Source organism: Elgaria multicarinata, chromosome 8 (genome assembly GCF_023053635.1).
Source record: "Elgaria multicarinata webbii isolate HBS135686 ecotype San Diego chromosome 8, rElgMul1.1.pri, whole genome shotgun sequence".
In the NCBI taxonomy this organism is placed as follows: Eukaryota; Metazoa; Chordata; class Lepidosauria; order Squamata; family Anguidae; genus Elgaria; species Elgaria multicarinata.
Window position 1 is genome coordinate 9784723 of NC_086178.1, and position 20647 is coordinate 9805369.

The 20647-nt window shown below is 45.0% G+C and overlaps 1 protein-coding gene across 1 annotated transcript in view; it reads left to right on the plus strand.

Moving 5' to 3' along the window:
• Window positions 1-1254: 1254 nt before the first annotated feature.
• LOC134402403 (cytochrome P450 2C8-like) overlaps window positions 1255-20647 on the plus strand; it is a 50006-nt gene continuing 30613 nt past the window's right edge. Inside the window, exons 1-4 of the mRNA XM_063131832.1 lie at window positions 1255-1515; window positions 12167-12329; window positions 15525-15674; window positions 15964-16124. Of these exons, the coding sequence (XP_062987902.1) occupies window positions 1345-1515; window positions 12167-12329; window positions 15525-15674; window positions 15964-16124 (645 nt within the window). The 5' untranslated portion in view covers window positions 1255-1344. The remainder of the gene's footprint in view (window positions 1516-12166; window positions 12330-15524; window positions 15675-15963; window positions 16125-20647) is intronic.

The following is a 20647-nucleotide window of genomic DNA, read 5'->3' on the forward strand; positions in this document are numbered from 1 at the left end:
TCTCTCTCTCTCTCTCTCTCTCTCTCTCTCTCTCTCTCTCTTTCTTTCTCTCTCCTCCCTCCCTCCCTCCTTGACTCCTTTTCCTTGTGTGTCATGTCATTATTAGATTGTAAGCCTGAGAGCAGGGACTGTCTTTTTTGCTAAGTGTAAGCCGCTCCGAGAGCCTTTTTTGGCTGAGGAGCGGGGTATAAGTATGATAAATAAATAAATAAAAATAAATAAATATATGGTACACTGACGTCTCTGAATATCTGTGGCAACTGGCCACCAGCCAAATGGTCCCATGTTAGCTTTAGGCAGGATTACACTGGAATCTCTAATTAAACACCCCTCCTTCCAATCATTAGAGTGACACATATCAAAATTAGCCATGTTGCAAAACACACCCTGCTATTATGACACATGCCTGGGGGACCAAATTACAAGGCTACATAGATATGGGGCCTTGCTAGACAAGGCCTTAGCGTACTTTGTGGGCCAGTTTCCCTGCTGTGCGTCCAGATGATGCACAGGGGAATCCGGCGCCAGGCCGCACTGAGGCCTCCTCTAACGCGCCATAAGCGAAGTCGCTTATGGCACGCCTTTTTCACAGCCCCAGCCTCAGGCCGGGGCTGCGAAACGTCTAGCGAGGTCCGTGGCTTTTTGCTAGCTGCAAAAAGCCATGGACCTGGCACAGCGCTCATACGAGCGCTGTGCCCATCGTGCCATGGGGGGTGATCCGGGGGGTGGGAGATGGGGGAGGGAAGGCCAGACCGGCAGGAGAGGGGATGACGGGGGGCGACGAACGGGAGATGGCGAGGGAGGACGGGGGCGACGAACGGGAGATGGCCAGGGAGGACGGGGGGCGACGAACGGGAGATGGCGAGGGAGGACGGGGGGCGAAGAATGGGAGACGGCGAGGGAGGACGGGGGGCGACGAACGGGAGACGGCGAGGGAGGACGGATGGGGGGTTAACTAAAAAAAAACCCTTACCTTCTCCGGAGTCTTTGGGCCACATGTGGCCCCTTTAAACTAAAAAAAAAATGGCGGACGCTGCAGGGCTTGCGTCGTCCCTGCGCGTCCGGCGTCTGGAAGCTGGGGTGGTGTGCGCTAACGTTAGCGCGCCGTGGCCCCGCCTCCCTTGCAAGCTTATCCCGGCAGGTCTAGCAAAGACCATGATATCAGAGGAGATAATGCTTATTTGTTTTTGTTGTTTTGTAATTGGAGAATATAAATAGATGTTAACAAAGAACCAGACAAAGAAGTGGCAACATCTCTAAGGAAGGCAAAAGGCCATCAGAGAAAGCAGAGTCAACACACCCAGACATCTTAGCAACAGTCAAAGACAAAGAGAAGGCAGGAGAATGATGGAGATACGGGCACTTCTGATTGCTTTGCTGGTGGCTCTTCTGATTTTGGTCTTCCTGAGACAACTCTGGTCTCGCAGAAACTACCCTCCTGGGCCTCTTCCCCTTCCTTTCATTGGAAGCATGTGGAGACTTGGAATTAGACTTTATGAAGATACTTTCATTAAGGTACTTCTTTCCAAATAATTTATCAATATGTTATTAAGCTGAGAAAGAGTTTCAGGGCCTTGCTAGATGAGGTTTTAGCGCTCTGTGAGGCCCGGTTTCCCTGCTGTGCATCCAGATAACGCTCAGGGGAATCCGGGGTCAGGCCGCGCTAAGACCTCCCTTAACGCGCCATAAGTGAATTCGCTTATGGCGCCTTTTCCACAGCCCCGGCCTGAGGCCGGGGCTGCGGAACGTCTAGCAGGGTCCGTGGCTTTTTGCGGCTACTTGCTTACTCGTGAGTAGCCGGGAAACGCCACGGACTGGGCACAGCGCTCATAGGAGCGCTGTGCCCATCGGCCCGGGGGGGATCCCGGGGGGGAAGAGAGGGGCAGGGGGAAGGCCGAACCTGCCAGGAGAGAGGGGGGAAAGCCAGACATCGGAGATGGCACAGGGTGGGGGAAAAGCCGGAGAGCTGGGGATGGCACAGGGGGGGCGAGGGACGGACATTGGGGATGGGATGGGGGCGAGGGAAGGACAGCCGGGGATGGGATGGGGGTGAGGGAAGGATAATTTTTTTAAAAAAAACCCACTTACCTTGTCTGGAGTCTTCGGGGCGCACGTGGCCCCTTTAAAAAAAATTGGCCGATGCTGCAGGGCTTCTGGAGTCCCTGCGCATCGTGCGTGTAGGAGGCAGGGCGGCGCGCACTAAAGTTAGCGCCCCGTCGCCCCGTCTCCCTGCCGGCTTATTCGGCATGGTCTAGCAAGGCCCTCAGTGAAGAGAATTTTGAATTCTTTACTTTCTGTTGTGACTATGGACAAAAGAGTTGTGTTAATAAAATATTATGGATCAAATGTGATATGAAAAAGTATTTTAACATTATTTTTAATTGTATACATATAATTCAAAGTCAAGAGTTGGTTAGACCTTTTTCACTATCTTCTTGTTGACCAATTCTCATGAAACAAACTTTGTTGGAAAGCTGTTGGCACACAGATTCCACAAATAGCAAAGGTTTTCACTGTAATTCAATATTTATGTCCTTTAACTATGATTTCATTTTTCTTCACGAACTGTATTCAGGGGGAACCAACTGCTTGTTAAGGTTTGTTTGTATACTATTTTTGGGGCAAAAGGTTCAAAAATTGGTAAACAGAAGATTAATGTACAATAAAATGAAGACTATATGTGAAATCTGGAAGACCTCAGGATGATGCTTATCAGAAATAATTTAATAATATCCCTCCTCATCTAAACAACTGATAATTTTACTGGTATTATGCTCCATATGGATCCTATAATAAATTTACTTGTACACACAATTATCAGTCCAATGAGGAATTCCAGGTCTCCTGATTCCACGGAATATACACCAAACCCTCTTCTGTCTGGTTTCATTTCCAACAATGCTCATTTCTTATCTTTTCATTAAATGTCAATTCGATTCCTTGAGTTTATTTTATTTTATTTTATTTTATTTTATTTTATTTTATTTTATTTATTACACTTTTATACTGCCCAATAGCTGAAGCTCTCTGGGAGGTTCACAAAAATTAAAACCATAATAAAACAACCTACAGGTTAAAAGCACAAATACAAAATACAGTATAAAAAGCACAACCAGGATAAAACCACGCAGCAAAATTGATATAAGATTAAAATACAGAGTTAGAACAGTAAAATTTAAATTAAGTGTTAAAAAAACTGAGAAAATAAAAATGTCTTCAGCTGGCGACGAAAGGAGTACAGTGTAGATGCAAGGCAGACCTCTCTGGGGAGCTCATTCCACAACCAGGGTGCCACGGCGGAGAAATCCCTCTCCAAGTAGCCACCTGCTTCACTTCCTTTAGCATGGGCTCATGGAGAAGGGCCCCTGTAGATGATCTTACGGTCCGGGCAGGTACATATGGGAGGAGGCGTTCCTTCAAATAATCTTGCCCCAAACCGTTAAGGACTTTAAATGTCAATACCAGCACTTGGACTGGTAGCCAATGAAGTTGTAAAAGGACTGGCGTAATGTGATCTCTCCGGCCAGTCCCTGTTAGTAAACGGGCTGCCCTGTTTTGTATCAACTGAAGCTTCCGGACCATTTTCAAAGGCAGCCCCACATATAACGCATTGCAGTAATCCAAATGAGAGGTTATCAGAGCATGGATAACTGTAGCTATGCTATTCCTGTCCAGATAAGAGCGCAGTTGGTATTTTATTTATTTTTATTTATTTATTACATTTCTATACCGCCCAATAGCCGGAGCTCTCTGGGCGTTTCACAAAAATTAAAACCTAAACCTTAGGTTGGTATATCAACCTAAGCTGATAAAAGGTGCTCTTTGCCACTGAGTTCAGCTGTGCCTCAAGTGACAGTTCTGGATCCAAGAGCACCCCCAAACTATGGACCCGATCCTATAGGGAGAGTGTAACCCCATCCAGGACAGGGCAAACATCACCTCGCCAGGCAGATGAACCACCCGCTAACAGTACCTCCATCTTGTCTGGATTGAGTCTCAGTTTGTTAGCCCTCATCCAGTCCATTACCATGCCCAGGCTCTGGTTCAGAACAGTCACTGCCTCACCTGGGTTTGATGAAAAGGAAAGGTAGAGCTGGGTATCATCCGCATATTGATGACACCTCAGTCCACATCTCTGGATAACCTCCCCCAGCGGCTTCATGTATATGTTAAACAGCATAGGGGACAAGATAGAGCCCTGTGGAACCCCATGGCTTAGGAGCCACGGCACAGAGCAATAATCCCCCAGCACCACCCTCTGGAATCAGCAATCCAAGTAGGAGCAGAACCACTGCAATGCAGTACCTCCAACTCCCAGCTCAGACAACCTATCCAGAAGGATACCATGGTTGATGATATCGAAGGCTGCTGCGAGGTCCAGGAGAACCAACAGGGTCGCACTCCCCCTGTCTCTCTCCCGGCAGAGGTCATCCCACAGGGCTACCAAGGTAGTTTCCATTCAAAAACCAAGCCTGAAAACCGATTGAAATGGATCTAGATAATCCGTTTCATTCAAGAGTGCCTGGAGGTGTCCTGCAACCACCCGCTCAAGCACCTTGCCCAGGAAATATTAGCCACTGGCCTGTACTTGTTAACATCCTCCGGTTCCAGATTAGGCTTCTTCAGGAGTGGTCTAATTACCGCCTCTTTTAAAGAGGCCGGCACCACTCCCTCTCTCAAGGAGGCATTTACAACCTCCTGGACCCAGCCGGCGATCCCCTCCTTATTTGATGTAATGAGCCATGAGGGGCAAGCACACAGGTGGTCGACAGGACTTGGCCAAGCACCTTGTTCCAGTTCTTTTGTAGCCAAAACAATGTGCATAAGCAGGAGTTATCAGTTGGCATGGGGGGAGCCCCAAAGTTTGTGGGTGTACAAAAATATTTAGGGGGAAGGGGGGAGACCCCAAAACAGCCCAATGAAGACATTGTTGGAACAGGTGCTGGGCGTTCCTTTCATTCCTGTGCTCTCTGGCAACAATGACCAGGACAGCATAGGTGTGTGCAGCTCTTTTTATTAGGGTGTGCACCTTAAACGTCCTTATTGGAGTGGAGGAGGAGAAAGCACACTTTCTCACCCTCCACCAGTGCTCTAATCGGGGCCTTAAGATCCCAATTGGTGCAGTCGCGGGGAGAGAAAGTGTGCTTTCCCCTCCTCCACTCCTGATTAGAACAGTAGGGTGGGCAGGAAAGTTCATTTTCCAGGGCCTCCAGAAAGTGTGTAGTTCCCCCAGGGATTCCAATGGCACTTTCCCATCCTCCTTAAAAGCAGTGGGTGCAGGAAAGTGGAGACAGCCCAGAGAAATTAGGGTGTGCCTGTGCACACCCAGCACTCTTGCGTGCATTCCTATGCAAGACAGCCTTTTTTAAGTTGCAGCTGATGTGCCAGCCGAGCCCTCTTGTAGAGAGTAAGCATCTTTCTGTTTTTCTAATTTTAACCTCAAGGATAAACACTTCTAATGTGCTGTGCTAGGAGCTGGTCCTGGAAATGCTTAAAAACAACAACCTGCAGCTCATATTGTCATGGGTGTTAAGAAGAACTGACTTATGCTCACTCCTCCAGACTCACAATGGGCTTCTGGTGCTAGTTTAGACGTTTTAGAGGCTTTCACTGCCTGGGTCCAATATAGATAGTTTTATCTCTCTTTATGATCAAATATTTCCATAGTATATTAAACCTGTTCTTCCAGTTGTTTCATTCCTGGACGCTCTGGGATATCTTTTGAATATTTCTGCCTATGGACAATTGTGGCATTGTACCACCACTATCAGAATGATTTGTATTAGGTCTGCATGGACTGAGATGCGGATGCTGTACATACGTATTGTGATATTTGAGATACTTTCTTTCTCCACCACCCCATATACTTAAGACAGCTCAGTTTATTCAACTGAATTCAGCAAATCCATCACCAGATGCAATCAACAGTGTGATCCTATGTGTGTCTGCTCAGAATAATCTGCACTGTGTTCAGTGGGGCTTATTCCCACTGAATTGAAGCTTAAGAATATCAACTATTTAACAAAACACAATTGATTGTACAAACATAATAAAATCAATAATAAAGTTAACAATCAGTGCCTTAGGTTATTAAACATAATGTTGTTGTGGCCCAAACATTACGAAGACGCTAGTTGTGGTCGAACACACCTTTATTTAACATGGAAAGTCATATCCTGTCATTAGAAATACCCTTAAACCCTGTCATTAGAAACACCCTTAAACTCTCTTAGCAACTACAGAAATTGTGTTTGTGTATTTATTAGAAGCGCTGTCTGACTTGTAAGTTTTTACATATATATTTAACTTTTTTAAAAACTGCTTTGTTAAATGGAGTTTAATAAATAAAATTATTTTTTAAAAAAACACACACCCTTAAACCCTGTCATTAGAAACACCCTTAAACTCTCTTAGCATGGTAGTAAAAACTAGACAATTTCTATTATTATTATTATTATTATTATTATTTATTTATTTATTTATTTATATAGCACCATCAATGTACATGGTGCTGTACAGAGTACAGTTTCTATTAAAGAAACGATCTATAATATGTGTTAGTGTGGGTCTCACAAAATCCAGATTCAAATGCACCAGAAGCAGGCAATGGCTTCCCCAAAAGCTAAAAAAGTCAGTACTACAGTGATATAGATAGGTAGATATGGATATATAATGTTCAGATGTCCCTCTGTGGGCTTCAGATTTTGCAACCACAGACTTGTGTTTTAAAAAAGGAAGAAAGAAATGTAGCTGCTTGTTTCAACGCTAGACAAATGGAGGATTGTGCTTTCTCCACAGAAGAAATCTGAAAAACATAGTTAACAAATTGAATAGGACCTGCTTGGGAGGAAAAGCACTAATGGACTAAAACACCACCTATTAAATTTTGCATGTAATTGGAGAAAAATTCCCAATCTTAATTGGGATCTATTTTCTTTTAGTAATGTGGTATAATGTACCATTTTAAGGATAATGTCACATCTTTTCTCCAAAGCATCCAGCATAGGTTGACCATATTTTGGAAACCAAAACGGAGGACAACATGGCCACCCTCAAGGAGGCATGCCCACCTCAACATGCCCACCCCAAGGCAGGGCCATCTTGACATGACCATCCCCCAAGGGGGAGTTGCCTTGGTCACATGTCTAATGCTGAAAGCATTGTTACTGAAGTGACAGTGCCTTAAAGACTTGGACATTTTTTATGTGGCGGCTTTTTGTTTTTCTTATTAGTTGATGTTGCGCATCCCTTAAATCTGATTGTGCTGTATTTGACATTGCTTCCATTTCCTGATTGTTTCTGTGTGTTGCAGATTGGTGTCTGTATTTATTTATTAATTCTTGGTTGCTTGCTATTTATAGCTCTATGTTATTGTTCTGTGACAAGACGGAGCCAGTCGTGGCTGGGCCAGCCCTGGTTAAGGCTGCTGCCCGGCCCTTGTCTTATCTCTGTGGAACTTATCATTTTATTTTTTTCTATTCTTCAATCTTTTATTCTTATCTTTTCTATTCTCTATCTTATGGCACCTTCTTTTTTTGCCTCTTCTAATCTAGTCCCAATGCGATGTCTTTCTCCCTCTCAGTTACCCTTTTCCTGTTCTTTATGGAACTGTTGATCTATTGCTCCCAAGGCTGTTGCCATTCACAATCTATTTCTCTCGCGATCCTTGCATTTTCTTGCTCTTACTGAAACCTGGCTCCCTGCCCATGATACTGCTATTACTGCTGCCCTCTCCTTTGGAGGACTCTCCTTTTCTCACACTAGTTGTTCCGAGTGGTGTGGGGGCAGTGTGGTCTTCTATTTTCCAGCTTATACCGGTTTCAGCCTCTTTCTGCTCCTCCTTCTCACTGTTATTCCTCTTTTTAAGCTCAATTGGTGAGACTTTTCACTTCATTATGGTTGCGAGTTGCAGTTATCTATCATCCTCCTGGTCCATCGTCAAAATTTATCTCTGACTTTGACTCTTGGTTAAACTTTTTTCTTTCTGATAATTCTCCTACCCTCATCCTGGGTGATTTTAACATCCATGTCGATGATACTAATGACCCAATAGCTTTACTATTTCTTTCTTTATCTTCTTCTTTTGGTCTTAAGCACTGGTCTGACCTTCCCACACATTCTCTTGGGCACTATCTGGATCTCGTCTTTTCTAAGAATTGTTCTATTTCTGAATTTTCTGCTGTTGAGTTTCCATTGTCGGATCATCATTTAGTTTCTTTTGCTCTCACTCATAATCCTCCTCTCTTAACTTCTGTTCTTCGATCTTGCTGAGATCTGCATTCTATAAATTACAATGCTCTTTCTCAATCCTTGTCTTCTTCTCTTTCTTCTGTTATTTCTGTCCCTTCTGTGGACTTAGCCGTGTCCTCTTTCAATTCTTCTTTATCTGCTTCCCTTGATGAGTTTGCCCCATCTGTGACATGGATGGTTCATCCATCACAACCACAACCGTGGCTTACTTCCTCTCTTCACTATCTCCACTCCTGTTCCCGGGCAGCGGAATGCCTTTGGCGTAAGTCCAGGGATTTTGGCAGATTTCCGAGGTGTATCAGGAGCCATCGGCTCCTGAAATAAGGTGGGTAGCAGGCGTTCCCAACGCATCCCACGTCTGCCCAACCACTGTACTGCGGCGAACTGGCTCAAGCCCAGCTGGGTTCCAAAGGAAGAGGTGGCTGCCCTTCTGCCAACCGAGGAGACCATACTGTGGCCACAGATGATCATGCGAGCCGAAGCCTGGCTTCCCCAACGATCTAAAATAGACAGGATAGTTAGCTGCGTGACCTAGAAGTGTTATTACTGAGGCATTTACCTGATGTAAGACTGGAATGCTGCAGATCGCCATCTACCAATGCCTTGAATCATGTCCTGGGATAAATCCAAAGCTGCAGCCATGGATGCTGCCCATATTCTAAAGGAATGGGTGCCGAAGCATGCCTCTTGTAGACCTAAAGAATTAAGTGCTTTTTTGGTAATGGTCCAAAATTGGAATTTTGTTAGTGGTGAGTGGGTTGTTATGGCAGAAAAGGTTTCCTTCCCCATTGCCTCGGAAGTTAATGTAAGTCTGTAGCGCAGCCACTGGACAAATGTCGGCAACAGGTGCCTGGTTGAGGTATATGTTGACGCCCCCGCCCTCCTGGTCTGTTTTAGATCTCCTCAACTGCAGGATGACCCCTTGATGTGAAAGTGTTATGTCGCAGTATTGCAAAGCTCTCTTTGAAAGGTCTTGTTTTGAAAAGGCTAGTAACTCAGCTATGCGAAAAGCACCAAAGAATGCAATCACAGATACTGCATGGAATAAAGCTGCCTCGTAAGACGATTTGCATAAGATGAGCCACTGCGGTTTTAGCCTGACCAATATATCCAGGGTAATTGAGAATCGACTATCCTGAGGCTGAGGCGAAGTTCTGGACCATCCTTTTAAGGCCTGCCTGATCCGGAAGTCCACCGTGTTATCCGCCACACCTTGCATTTTGGCCAAAAAAGCCAGAGCACCTAACTTACCAGATATTTTTCTTGTGGAAAGGCCTTTTTCATGGGCCAACACACAGAATTCCTGAATGTGCTCAACAGGGATGGGCCATGCTAGGGGCAGCTGCTTGGCTTCCCTGAATGCCTGAAATTCCTTACCTGCATGCAGGTACACTGCCTTAGTGCTAGGGGCTACCAACTGCCATATAGCATTCTCAACGTCTTGCTGCCAATGTCCCATAAGCTGGGTGGCATGTGCTCCAGCCGTTGACGTGCCCATGGTGCCAATTCCCGGAATCTTAGTACCTGCTGACACGATAAAGCATCGGCTATGGAGTTATCTAGGCCAGGGATGTGTCGAGCACGAAATAGAATATAATAGTGCAGGCAATGCAGAGTGAAAGCATGGACAAGGTTCATTACCCGATGGTTCCGGGAGGTTAATGTATTAATGATCTGAACTGTTGCTTGATTGTCACACCAGAAATGGACAATGGAATTCGACACTTCAGCTGACCAAATGTGGGCAGCTACGTAAATTGGGAAGAACTCAAGAAATGTCAAATCTGTGCAGATATTTGATATTTGGCATTCCATTGGCCATTGCTCGGCGCACCATCTGTCCCCCCAAATTATACCTAAACCTAGTGAACCGGATGCATCAGAATGAATCTGCATCTTGGCTTCTATGAGTAAGTCCTGTCTCCAGAATGAAATGCCATTAAACTCAGCTAAAAACGCCTGCCAGATTGTTAGGAACTGTGAGGTATCTGATGAGGAGGAGTCTGGGGACGAAGAGCCACAGGCTGGACCCAGTACCAGCATGGCTGGGCAGCAGCCAGCAGAGGCTCCCTCCAGCTCAGCCTTAGAGGAAGAGCAAACAAACATCTTACCAGTGCCATTGTTCAAACAACAAAGGGTGGAGAAGGAGGCGTTACGCAGATCCAAGCATATTGCTACTAAACGCCAGATAAACAGGGAACAGCTGTGATTCTGGGCTTGGGTATTTAAGTAACAGTGCACAGGCCAGGATCTTGTCAGACTTAATCTGATTTGCCTGAGAAAGCTCTGGACCTTGAAACCTTGGCCTTGTCGTGTTTCTGATATACCGGTTGGACTACGGACTTCTTGGACTCTGTGACTCTCTCCTGCCCTTTGGAACTCGGACTGGCTTTGTGGACTTTCGTGACCCTCTCTCCCAGACCCTTTATGACAACTGGATGGATTTATGGACTGGCTTTGACTTTGGTGTAAGCACAGAAAGGCTGTTCTGTTTCTTTATGTTTTGAACTGTGTGAGAAATACAAATTAAGTGTTATCTCTTCATTTGGTGTGTTTGCTGGTACCTGGCAGTCTTCCCAGTCTGGGCACACAGCCCATGTAGATAAGTTAAAAAGTGGCTGGTTGCAAAGCCACTTCCTCATGACACAGATGTTCAAATCATCTCACATAGCCTCGGTCACCCTGACTCGGTGGAAGGGGAGTTTTAGGCCCATCATGGCATCGCATAAGCTGCATGTGAAGGCTCTGCCTGGGGCTATGATTCTGCATGCAAAGTTAAGGTGACCAACTACTTCTTGTAATTGTCGGAGGGTAACCTTCTTAGCCTGTGCTATTTGGCTCAATTGTTGGTGGAGGGCATCTAGTTTATCCTGAGGTAATCTGCAACATTGCTTAGTGGAATCCAATTCAATCCCTAAAAATGTTATGGTTGCTTTGGGGGCCTCCGTTTTTTTCATGAGCTAAAGTGACATCCAAATGTTCCATGAGGATTAGGAACTCATTCATAGTGTATGCGCACAGGTTGGTATTAGCTGCGCCAACAAATAGAAAGTCATCGAGATAGTGAATTGAATTTTTAAATCCGATTCTGGTCTGCAATGCCCACTCGAGAAACAAGCTAAATTTCTCAAATAATGCGCACAAGACCGTGCAACCCATTGGCAATTTTTTGTCCACATAATAATGCACCTGCAAGAAGAAGGTCTACGAGGGGTAAGTGGCTGGCTTTTATCCGGTCAAAACCCCTCCCAACCCGAGTGGCCCAAAATCCTGCCCAATGCAGGATGTGCATGTCTCTCCCTTGCCATGCCCACAAATCTCTCCCCATGCCCAGGCTTTGCCGGGCATGGCAGAATGGGCATTCTGAAAGGCCACAGGAAATCATTGGAAAATCTCACGGATCACCTACAAATCAAAATACCTAAAATGGATAAACATTTATATTTCATAGAAAACCACACAGAATAAAAATACAAACTAACAAGGTTGTTTGGGGAACAATTCTTATGACCCCCTAAAACGGCAGTTTCCAGGGATCATCTCCGAACACAAAACGAAAACAATACAATAAAGAGAAGGTGACTGTAGTTTCATACAATGCTTTATAGGCACCAGTTTTAAAAGACCCAGATAAGTGGAGGAGGGGTTGCCAAAACCTGCCAAAGATTATTTCCATGTTTACATATGCCCCCCTCCAGCACCCACACTTTACAACAGGCCTGTATTTCAAAGTGGCCATAGGAATACATGGGCCGATGCCAGACTATTTTGCACCCAAGGCAAGGTGAGCTACTTCCACACACCCTCAAATATTGCCAACTTCAATTCCCCTCTTCAAGAAGAGTTTCTGAACTATTATATTTCCCTTTTATTATGTTTTTTCTTAAACAGTTCTCTATTTTGACCCAAATGGCAGATAGCAAAGGAATATGGAAATATTTTCACTATGTGGCAAGGACATCAGCCTGTGATAGTTGTGTGTGGATTCCAAGCTGTGAAAGAAGTGCTGATCAACCATGCAGAAGAATTCTCTGAGCGACCGTCATCTCCTTTCCTAAAAACTATAGGAAGAGAAAGGGGTAAGCTGTGAACAGTTAGAACTTGTACTGCTCCTTTTTTCTAGGCCAAACCGTATGAGCGTTTCAGTAAATTGGAGATATCATTAGCAGGTGAAATCAGGAAAGAGCAATTAAACTGTATTTACTAGGGCTGTGCATGGACCCCCTGCTCTGCTCTGCTCCCAATCTGGCCTGCTCTGCCCCATCTTGATCCTCCTAGTATCCGCTCTGTTCCTCTGCGAAGCTCTGGCTCTGAAGCAGAGCTCCGCAGTGGCAGGTGGGAAGCGCCAGGTAAGACCCCCCTCCCTCCTCCCCCTTACCTGCATCCATTCTGGCCCGCTTGTGGCCTACACTTCCGGGTTGAGCTGCAGCCTCTAGTGAAGCTGGCGACAGACCACAACGGACCAGGTAAGACCCCCTGCCCCCTTATCTGGCTCTGCCGACATTGCTGCATCGCTAACCCTAACCCGATTGAGGTGAAGGATCCGCCTTCACCTCAATCTGCTCTGCGATGCTCCGCTGCTCCCCCGATCCTCTTCACCTCCGCCTTCTGCTTCTCTGGTCTGAGGAAAAGTGGAGCACAGCCCTAGTATTTACCAGCTGTTAAGAGGATTGCGACATAAGTGGTAAAATAGAGCATTACCTTCACTCGGAAGACAACAAAGGAGACCTGAAATAGTTGTGATGAAGGTTCTCAGGGGCATGTCTTGCTGGTTTGAAAGGTAAACCTGGAATAGCAACTGTCAGCAGTTGGAGAGACCATTTGGCAGGAGGGATGGCTTGGGCACCTGCAGCATCATTCTCTTCCTCCTCCTTCCTAGCTAGCATCACTGCCACTGCAATAGCAGAGGAAAATGAAGTGCCCTCCTCCTCCTCCCAGCCTGGCTACCACGGCACCAGGGATGGTGGTGGAAGGAGGAGAGTGCCTTCCCCTGGCAGCTGCCCTGTCCCCTAATGGAGCTGCCAATATACGCATAAGGCTGCTTGGTTACTTCTGTAATAGCCAACTTGCACAAATGATCCCTTTTATGCTTTTATGTGCATTACTGTTAGTTTTACTCTACCCTGTGCCTGTTTGGTGCATTCTCTTCCCCTCCTTATTGTTTTATTGTGATTTTATTGTTTTATTATGCCCTTATCTGGACAGTGATAGCCTAGCTACAGTTATCCATGCTCTGATAACTTCTCGTTTGGATTACTGCAATGCGTTATACGTGGGGCTATCTTTGAAAATGGTCCGGAAACTTCAACTGGCACAAAACAGGGCAGCACGCTTACTAACAGGGACTGGCCGACGAGACCACATTACGCCAGTCCTTTTCCAGCTTCATTGACTGCCAGTCCAGGTCCGGGACCGATTCAAAGTGCTGGTATTAACATTGAAAGCCCTAAACAGCTTTGGGCCAGGTTATCTGAAGGAACACCTCCTCCCATATGTACCTGCCCGGACCCTAAGGTCATCTTCAGGCGTCCTTCTCCGTGAGCCCCTGCCAAAGGAAGTGAGGCAGGTGGCTACCAGGAGGAGGGCCTTCTCTGCTGTGGCACCCCGGCTGTAGAATGAGCTCCCTAAGGAGGTTCACTTGGCACCTACATTATATGCTTTAGATGCCAGGTGAAGACCTTTTTATTCTCCCAACATTTTAACAATCTATAAATACATTTTAAAATGGTGTTTTAAATTTGTAATTTTGCATTGCTGCTGTTTTTATCTGGTTGAGCTTTTTATTGTATTTTATATTATGGTTTTATACTGTTGTTTTATATTATGAATGGTTTTAATTTTTGTGAACCGCCCAGAGAGCTCCGGCTATTGGGCGGTATAGAAATGTAATAAATAAATAAATAAATAAATAATGATTTTATTAGAATGTAAGCCTATGTGGCAGGGTCTTGCTATTTACTGTTTTACTCTGTACAGCACCATGTACATTGATGGTGCTATATAAATAATAATAATAATAATAATAATAATAATAATAATAATAATAATAATTTAAAGCATATGCCTTTATGCTTTTAATGCTGCATACATAAGCAACTTTGGGATTGCAGAAGTAACTATTGCATATTGGCAGTTTGGTTAGGGGATGGACGTGTTTCCTGGGCACTGGAGTTGTTCCTCAGCTCATGTGGGCAGGCAGTAAGGATGGCTCAGTTGGTGCCCACCACAACCAGACAGATGTGGCTCCATCTATCCCTAGTTGGAAGAGAGATCAAGGAAGCAGAGCTCAGAACTGGGAAAAAGACAGAAGCCTTCCAGTTTGAGAGGACCTTGCTGGCAGAAAGTCTTCAGGCCAGAGATGGTGTCTCAGGAAAGCAGGAAGGTCTGAGATTATGGTGGGGCTTCAAGTAGGCAGCATAACCCAACACCAGACAGCTTTATGCAGAGGTCTGACCAGAGGAGATTGCAAGGAAAGGAATCACCTTAGAAGACAGGAAAAGCAGGAAGATTGTTGTACAGCCTTAATTTCTGGCTGTGTGGGTTTGGTTAGGGTGGATCTTTGGGGAGAAACCTGAGCACTCATTATGCTGGGGAAGATTCTCTTACATATTATAAAAAGTAAGCATATTTTAAACAATCTCAGCCTATTATTCATAAAGTGACTTATACCCCTGTGTAAATTATTCCTTTAATTTGTATAATAATTTTCTTAATTTTTAAAATGTCTCTCTAGTCATAAGTATCAATCACATGCCTACACCTTAGAAACTGGGGCCATGGCTAGACCAGGCCTATATCCCGGATCCGTCCCAGGAACATCCCTGTACATCCAAATGACCAACAGGGGATCCCGGTAGCAGGCAGGGACAACCCCTCCATTTTCCATGCTAAGGCCTGGGAAGCTGAATTTCTGTAAGCAAAAGAGTTTTAGTCTTAGTTGAACTTTTTATAAGCACCATTTCCTTACCGTCAGATTTAGTTTGGAGCTTAATTAAAACTGTGGCAGGGAGTTCCATAGATCCAAGTTTCAAAGTTTTGGAATGGATACATAAGTTGTTCTGCTTCAGAAGCAGCCAGTCTTGTCAGTGGTATCAATAACTGTACTAGATGGATCCTGCCTCAGCAATACTGTTCTTAGGTGCTAAAAGATTGGGCCGCCTTTGGACGCACGGGCATGATCTCCAGCAGATGTTGACTTTTCTAGGCTGGCAACCTCACGATCTTAACATGCGTTGTGTGAATAACAATTTCTCATTGGTTTTTGATGGCTTCAGGTCTTATACTTTCAAACGGCCACACCTGGAAGCAGCAGAGAAAGTTTGGTGTAGTGACTCTGCGGAAGCTGGGACTGGGGAAGAAAGGCATGGAGCACCAAATAGAAGATGAGGCCCAGCAGCTGGTGGAGACTTTTGCACGTGCAAAGGGTATGTAATGCTAGGAAATGATGCCGAAATGTGTCCCAATGTGCAGAAATCTTTTTGTGCTCCATACTGGAAAGCAATTTCATTCACGTGATTTATTTATTTATTTATTTATTTTATTACATTTATATACCGCCCCACAGCCGAAGCTCTCTGGGCAGTTTACAACTTGATTTCTAATGCAAAAATACCTTGCCAAAAACCCCTATTTCCTCCTATGTACCACCATGAAATCCCACTCTGGGTATTAATAGGAGATGCTGGATTAATATTAATATGCCTCGATTTTCAGGGCAGCCACTTGACCCTTCCTTGCCCATCACCAATGCAGCCTCCAACGTGATTTGTGCTGTGACCTTTGGACACCGGTTTTCTCTTGAAGATGAAAAATTCCAGAAACTGATTGAAGCCCTTGAAGTTGGCTTTAAATTTGTAGCCGGCATCTTTAATATTGTGAGTAGGCTTTTTCTTTCTTTCTGACTCATACAGGTCTCCATCTTTGATCCCCGTCAAAAATACACACTTTGACAAAATGCACATGGGATGGAGGGGTGTCATGCATTTTTGCAATGGTGAATTTGCACTAACGTAAATTGATGCAAATTCTGGAAACAGGGGTGGGGGTGGGAATGATTCCATCAAGAAACCGATGATGGAATGAAAGGCACTTAAGAATCCATGAAACACAGACGTAATGGATTTTATTAGGGCTGTGATCCACTTCTCTTCGGTTTGGAGAAGCAGAAGCGGATCGGGCACTTCACCTCCATTACAGGCGGAGGAGAAGGTAGTCGGGGGGCTAGCGAAGCATTGCAAAGCGGAGTGGCCACAAGCGAATCACTCCTCTTTTTGCAAAGTGCTCCGCCAACCATTTTGGATATTTTTCTCATAGGATTGCATTGTGGGAAAGATTAACAAATAACTTTTTTGTTTTGAAACCCACATGCGTGAAACTCACTGTGCTTAGAGAGTGGTGCTTTGGGGTCATTTGTGGAGATGTTCAGCCTCATTCATCCTGCGGTTTGCTTACTAATAATTTGTTTAGAATCGCTTAAAGCAGGAGGGGGGGTAAAGGTTTTTTTAAGTGATGACAGGCAGATTCAACTCCTGGGTGGTATAAAAATGTAATAAATCATTTTTTATTATTGTTTACTAATGGCTTTGGGATCACAGTGCAGTCAATTAGGCATGTGCTCCACTCCGATTAGAAGCGGAGAATCAGAAGTGAATTGGCCTACTCCGCCTTGCCCAGAGGCGGAGTAGAAGCGGACCGGGGACCCGTAGAAGCACAGCAAAGAGAAGCACCCATAGGAGAAGCGCTTCTCTTTCCGCGGACTGATCCGATCGCCATTTGGAAAAATTTCGCCCATAGGATTGCATTGCGGAAAAGAATAGGGGACAACTGTGTTGCTTTTTAAGATATCTTTCTGAAACGTCTTGGGCTTAGAGAGTCATGGCTGGGGGTCATTTTGAGCCTACTCTCAGCTCTCTGCGTGCTGTGGTTCGCTTGCTAGATTTTTTTTTTTAAAAAAAAATGGGGTAAAACAGTGGGGAAAAGGTACCTTTTCAATTGCTGAGGGGCAGAGTCAACTCCCGGTCATGATCACATGATCCCAAAGTTGTAGGAGGGGATAGGCAAAACGGGTAACTTTGGATTCTGGGAAACTTCTCTTTCTACTCTGAATGGATTTTTCCCAGTGTTTTTTTAAAACAGTAGCTCCACCAAATGCACAAATACAACTTGAAATCATATACTAACAGATAGGAAACACAGCACTGCTACCTACCCTAACTTTGGGGAACAACTGAATAGATGTGGTGCAAGGGGATGAGGTCCCCTAGGGCATGTGGACATGCCCAGTGCACACTCTCCTATCTTTGGAGGGCCATCAGAGCACTCCAAAGGCTAACCCGTGGACAGAGAGTGAAGCTAATGCCTGTCATGAGTTGAAGTGAGAGTTTGCTTCTTAAAGACTGTTCCCTATACAGGGACAGTCAATTGGCAATGATGCTTTGCTTTCCCCTCCCCCTGGGCACGTCCACTCCCCTCTTACTGGTAAAAGACAGATATAGCCTTTTAAAAAAAGTTCTTCTTGTTGTTTATTCAGCAACACTGCTGCTTTTAATTCCACCCCTCCTTTGTTTATTTATTTATTTATTTATTTATTCCATTTTATATGCATTACTGGCTTATCCTTGGCTCACTTCCTTATGCCCCCAGAAATGTCTGCTGCCTGCCTGCCTTCCCTCCCTCCTCCCCTGCCCGCCTCGCAGGGATGTTGTGTGTGTCTGGCTTTGACTCAAGGGAGAAGTCCTTCTTGTGCTCAAGTTAGACTTTTGGAAGTTCCAAATCAATTTTTCAAGTGTGGAAGAAGATTCATAGGTTTATCTCTACTCCCCAATTCATGACATCTTGGGATTTCCTTTGAAATGGCTCCATTGAGCTGTCTGCGGGTTTAAGCCCCACCAAAAATCAGGGGATGATGGGATTGGCTTGAAACTTGGCATCCATGTGGACACATGGATAAGCTGTCATGGGACTGAACGTTGGGTTTCTGACATGCAAATTGACGTAGTTGTAGAATGGGACTTGATTTGGGGTGAGTTAAAAGATTTAAGCCCTGCCAAAAATCAGGGGATGATGGGATTGGCTTGGAACTTGTTCCTGAATGTGGATCGAGATGGCATCTGTGAGTGTGCCCACTTCCCTTTTTTTAATCTGTCAAAATGTCAGAGAACAGTCCATGTCTGCAAATGGGATTTCCGATTTTCAAAACTTCCCCTAACATCCAGGGATGATGGGATTGGCTTGAATCTTGGCGTCCATGTGGACACATGTATAAGCTGTCAAGGGACTGAACATCAGGTTTCTGACATGCAAATTGACATAGTTGTAGAATGGGACTTGATTTGGGGTGAGTTAAAAGGTTTAAGCCCCGCCAAAAATCAGGGGATGATGGGATTGCTTGTACCTTGGCGTACATGTGTATCCCTGGATAAGCTATCATGTTGGCGAGTTTGAGGTTTCTAACGTGCAAATTGGCGGAGCTATCGAAAGGGGTGTGAATGGGGTGCCCGATTTTCATAAATTCCCCCAAAATCAGGGGATGGTGGGATTGCCTTGAGTCTTGGCATCCATGTGTATACGTCCATGGGGTGTCATGGTGCCAAACTTGAGGTTTCTAACTTTAACAGAAAAAAAGTTGTATACTTTTTTAACTTTCAATGCAAGCCTATGTGGGGGAAAAGGAGCTCCGATCCGGATCCGGAGCTCTGCAGCGGAGCGGAGCGGACATAGGCGGAGCGGGGGCAGAGCGAAGTGGCCCGATCCACAAATCGCAGATCTGGAAGAGAAGCGGAGCGCGGGGTCCGTGCACACCCCTACAGTCAATCAACTCTGAAGCAAGGAAGACAAAGCTTTACTCTTATCCTCCTAGCTCCCTATTAGTTATAGGATGCAAAAGGCATCTCTCTGTGCTTTTCCCACCCCACAGGGCTGGTTTGCATACTGGCTTTGATGGCCTAGAAAGTGGAAACAATCCTTTGCTCACTTCCTTGTGCCCCCAGAAATGTCTGATGTATGCCCACCCTCCCGCCTCTTCCTGGGTGCTGTTGTTGTGGGGTTTGGGGATTGCTGCCTGGGACTTACTTCCCCATAGATCTATGGCTCTCTCTCTCTCTCTCTCTCTCTCTCTCTCTCTCTCTGTGTGTGTGTGTGTGTGTGTATGTGTGTGTGTGTGTAGCACCTCTCTGCCTGCCTCTCTGCCCTCCTGGTGCCTGGGTGATGTAGATGGGCTGTCTGGGTCAACCCCACAATCTGCATGCATGCTTGCTCCCACTGCTGCAGGCTAGGGCATAGCCACCACCTGCTGCTGCCTCTCCTCTTCTGTGCCTGCCTCACAGGGATGGTTTGTGTGTGTTTTGCTTTGACTCAGGACATTAGTCCTTCCTGTGCTCACCCTGTTTAGACTTCTTGAAGTTCCAAGTAAATTTTTGAGTGTGGAAGAAGATTCATAAGGTTTATCTACTCCCCAATTCATGGCATGTTGGGATTTCCTTTGAAATGGCCATCAATAAGGAAAGCCCATTTAGCTGTCTGCAGCTTTATAAATCCCTGAGATACTGGGGTGTCGGATTTTCAACAACCCCCAAAAAGCAGGGAATGCTTGGATTTGCTTTCTGCTTTGTGTCTCTTTGTGGGTTGGCGTTCGTGGAGAGAGGAGTTAGTTATAGGTGCTGCTGCTGTGTTTGGACTTTGGAGATAGATTAGGATTTAGCTTGGCGTGTGTGTGTGTGTGTTTGTTTGCTTCTTTCTGACTTTTAGCTTAGTTTGCTCTGTGTTTTTCCCTTACTTTGATTTAATATAAACATTATTTTTAAATTTTGGAGTGTGTGTTTGTTTGTTTGTTTGGTTGTCCCCCCCTCCCCTCTCTTAAAGCCTGACTGTGTTTCATCTTCCTTCTTCCTTCTATATACAAAAAAATACAAAAAAATACCAAAATATATATATATATATTCTCTATTTCTTCTCTCTGTTACTTGGACTCTGTGTGTGACTGTGTTATTGTGTGAGTGTGCTGTGTGCACTGTTTGTGAAGTGCAACAGCCACAGATTGAGCATTTCAAATCCTGTTTGGGCAAAGCATACACACACTTCTTGTCCCATTTCCCTATATATAGTATATTCTTATACATATTATTATATTCTTATACATATTATTCTTATACATATTATTATTAGTATTAATATTTTATTCTTATACATATTATTAGTAGTATTAGTATATTCTTATAGATATCATTAGTAGTATTAGTATAATATCATCATGAGAAGAGGGAGCAGGCGCATGTCTGTGGCGGGGTGTGCTGAAAGCAGTGGTCAAGGCAAGGCTCAGGCTGGCACCAGTAAGCAGGCTGCCTCTCCTGCTGTGAAAATCAAACGGGCAACTCCTTGGCTGGCTGCTCCGCAACAGAAG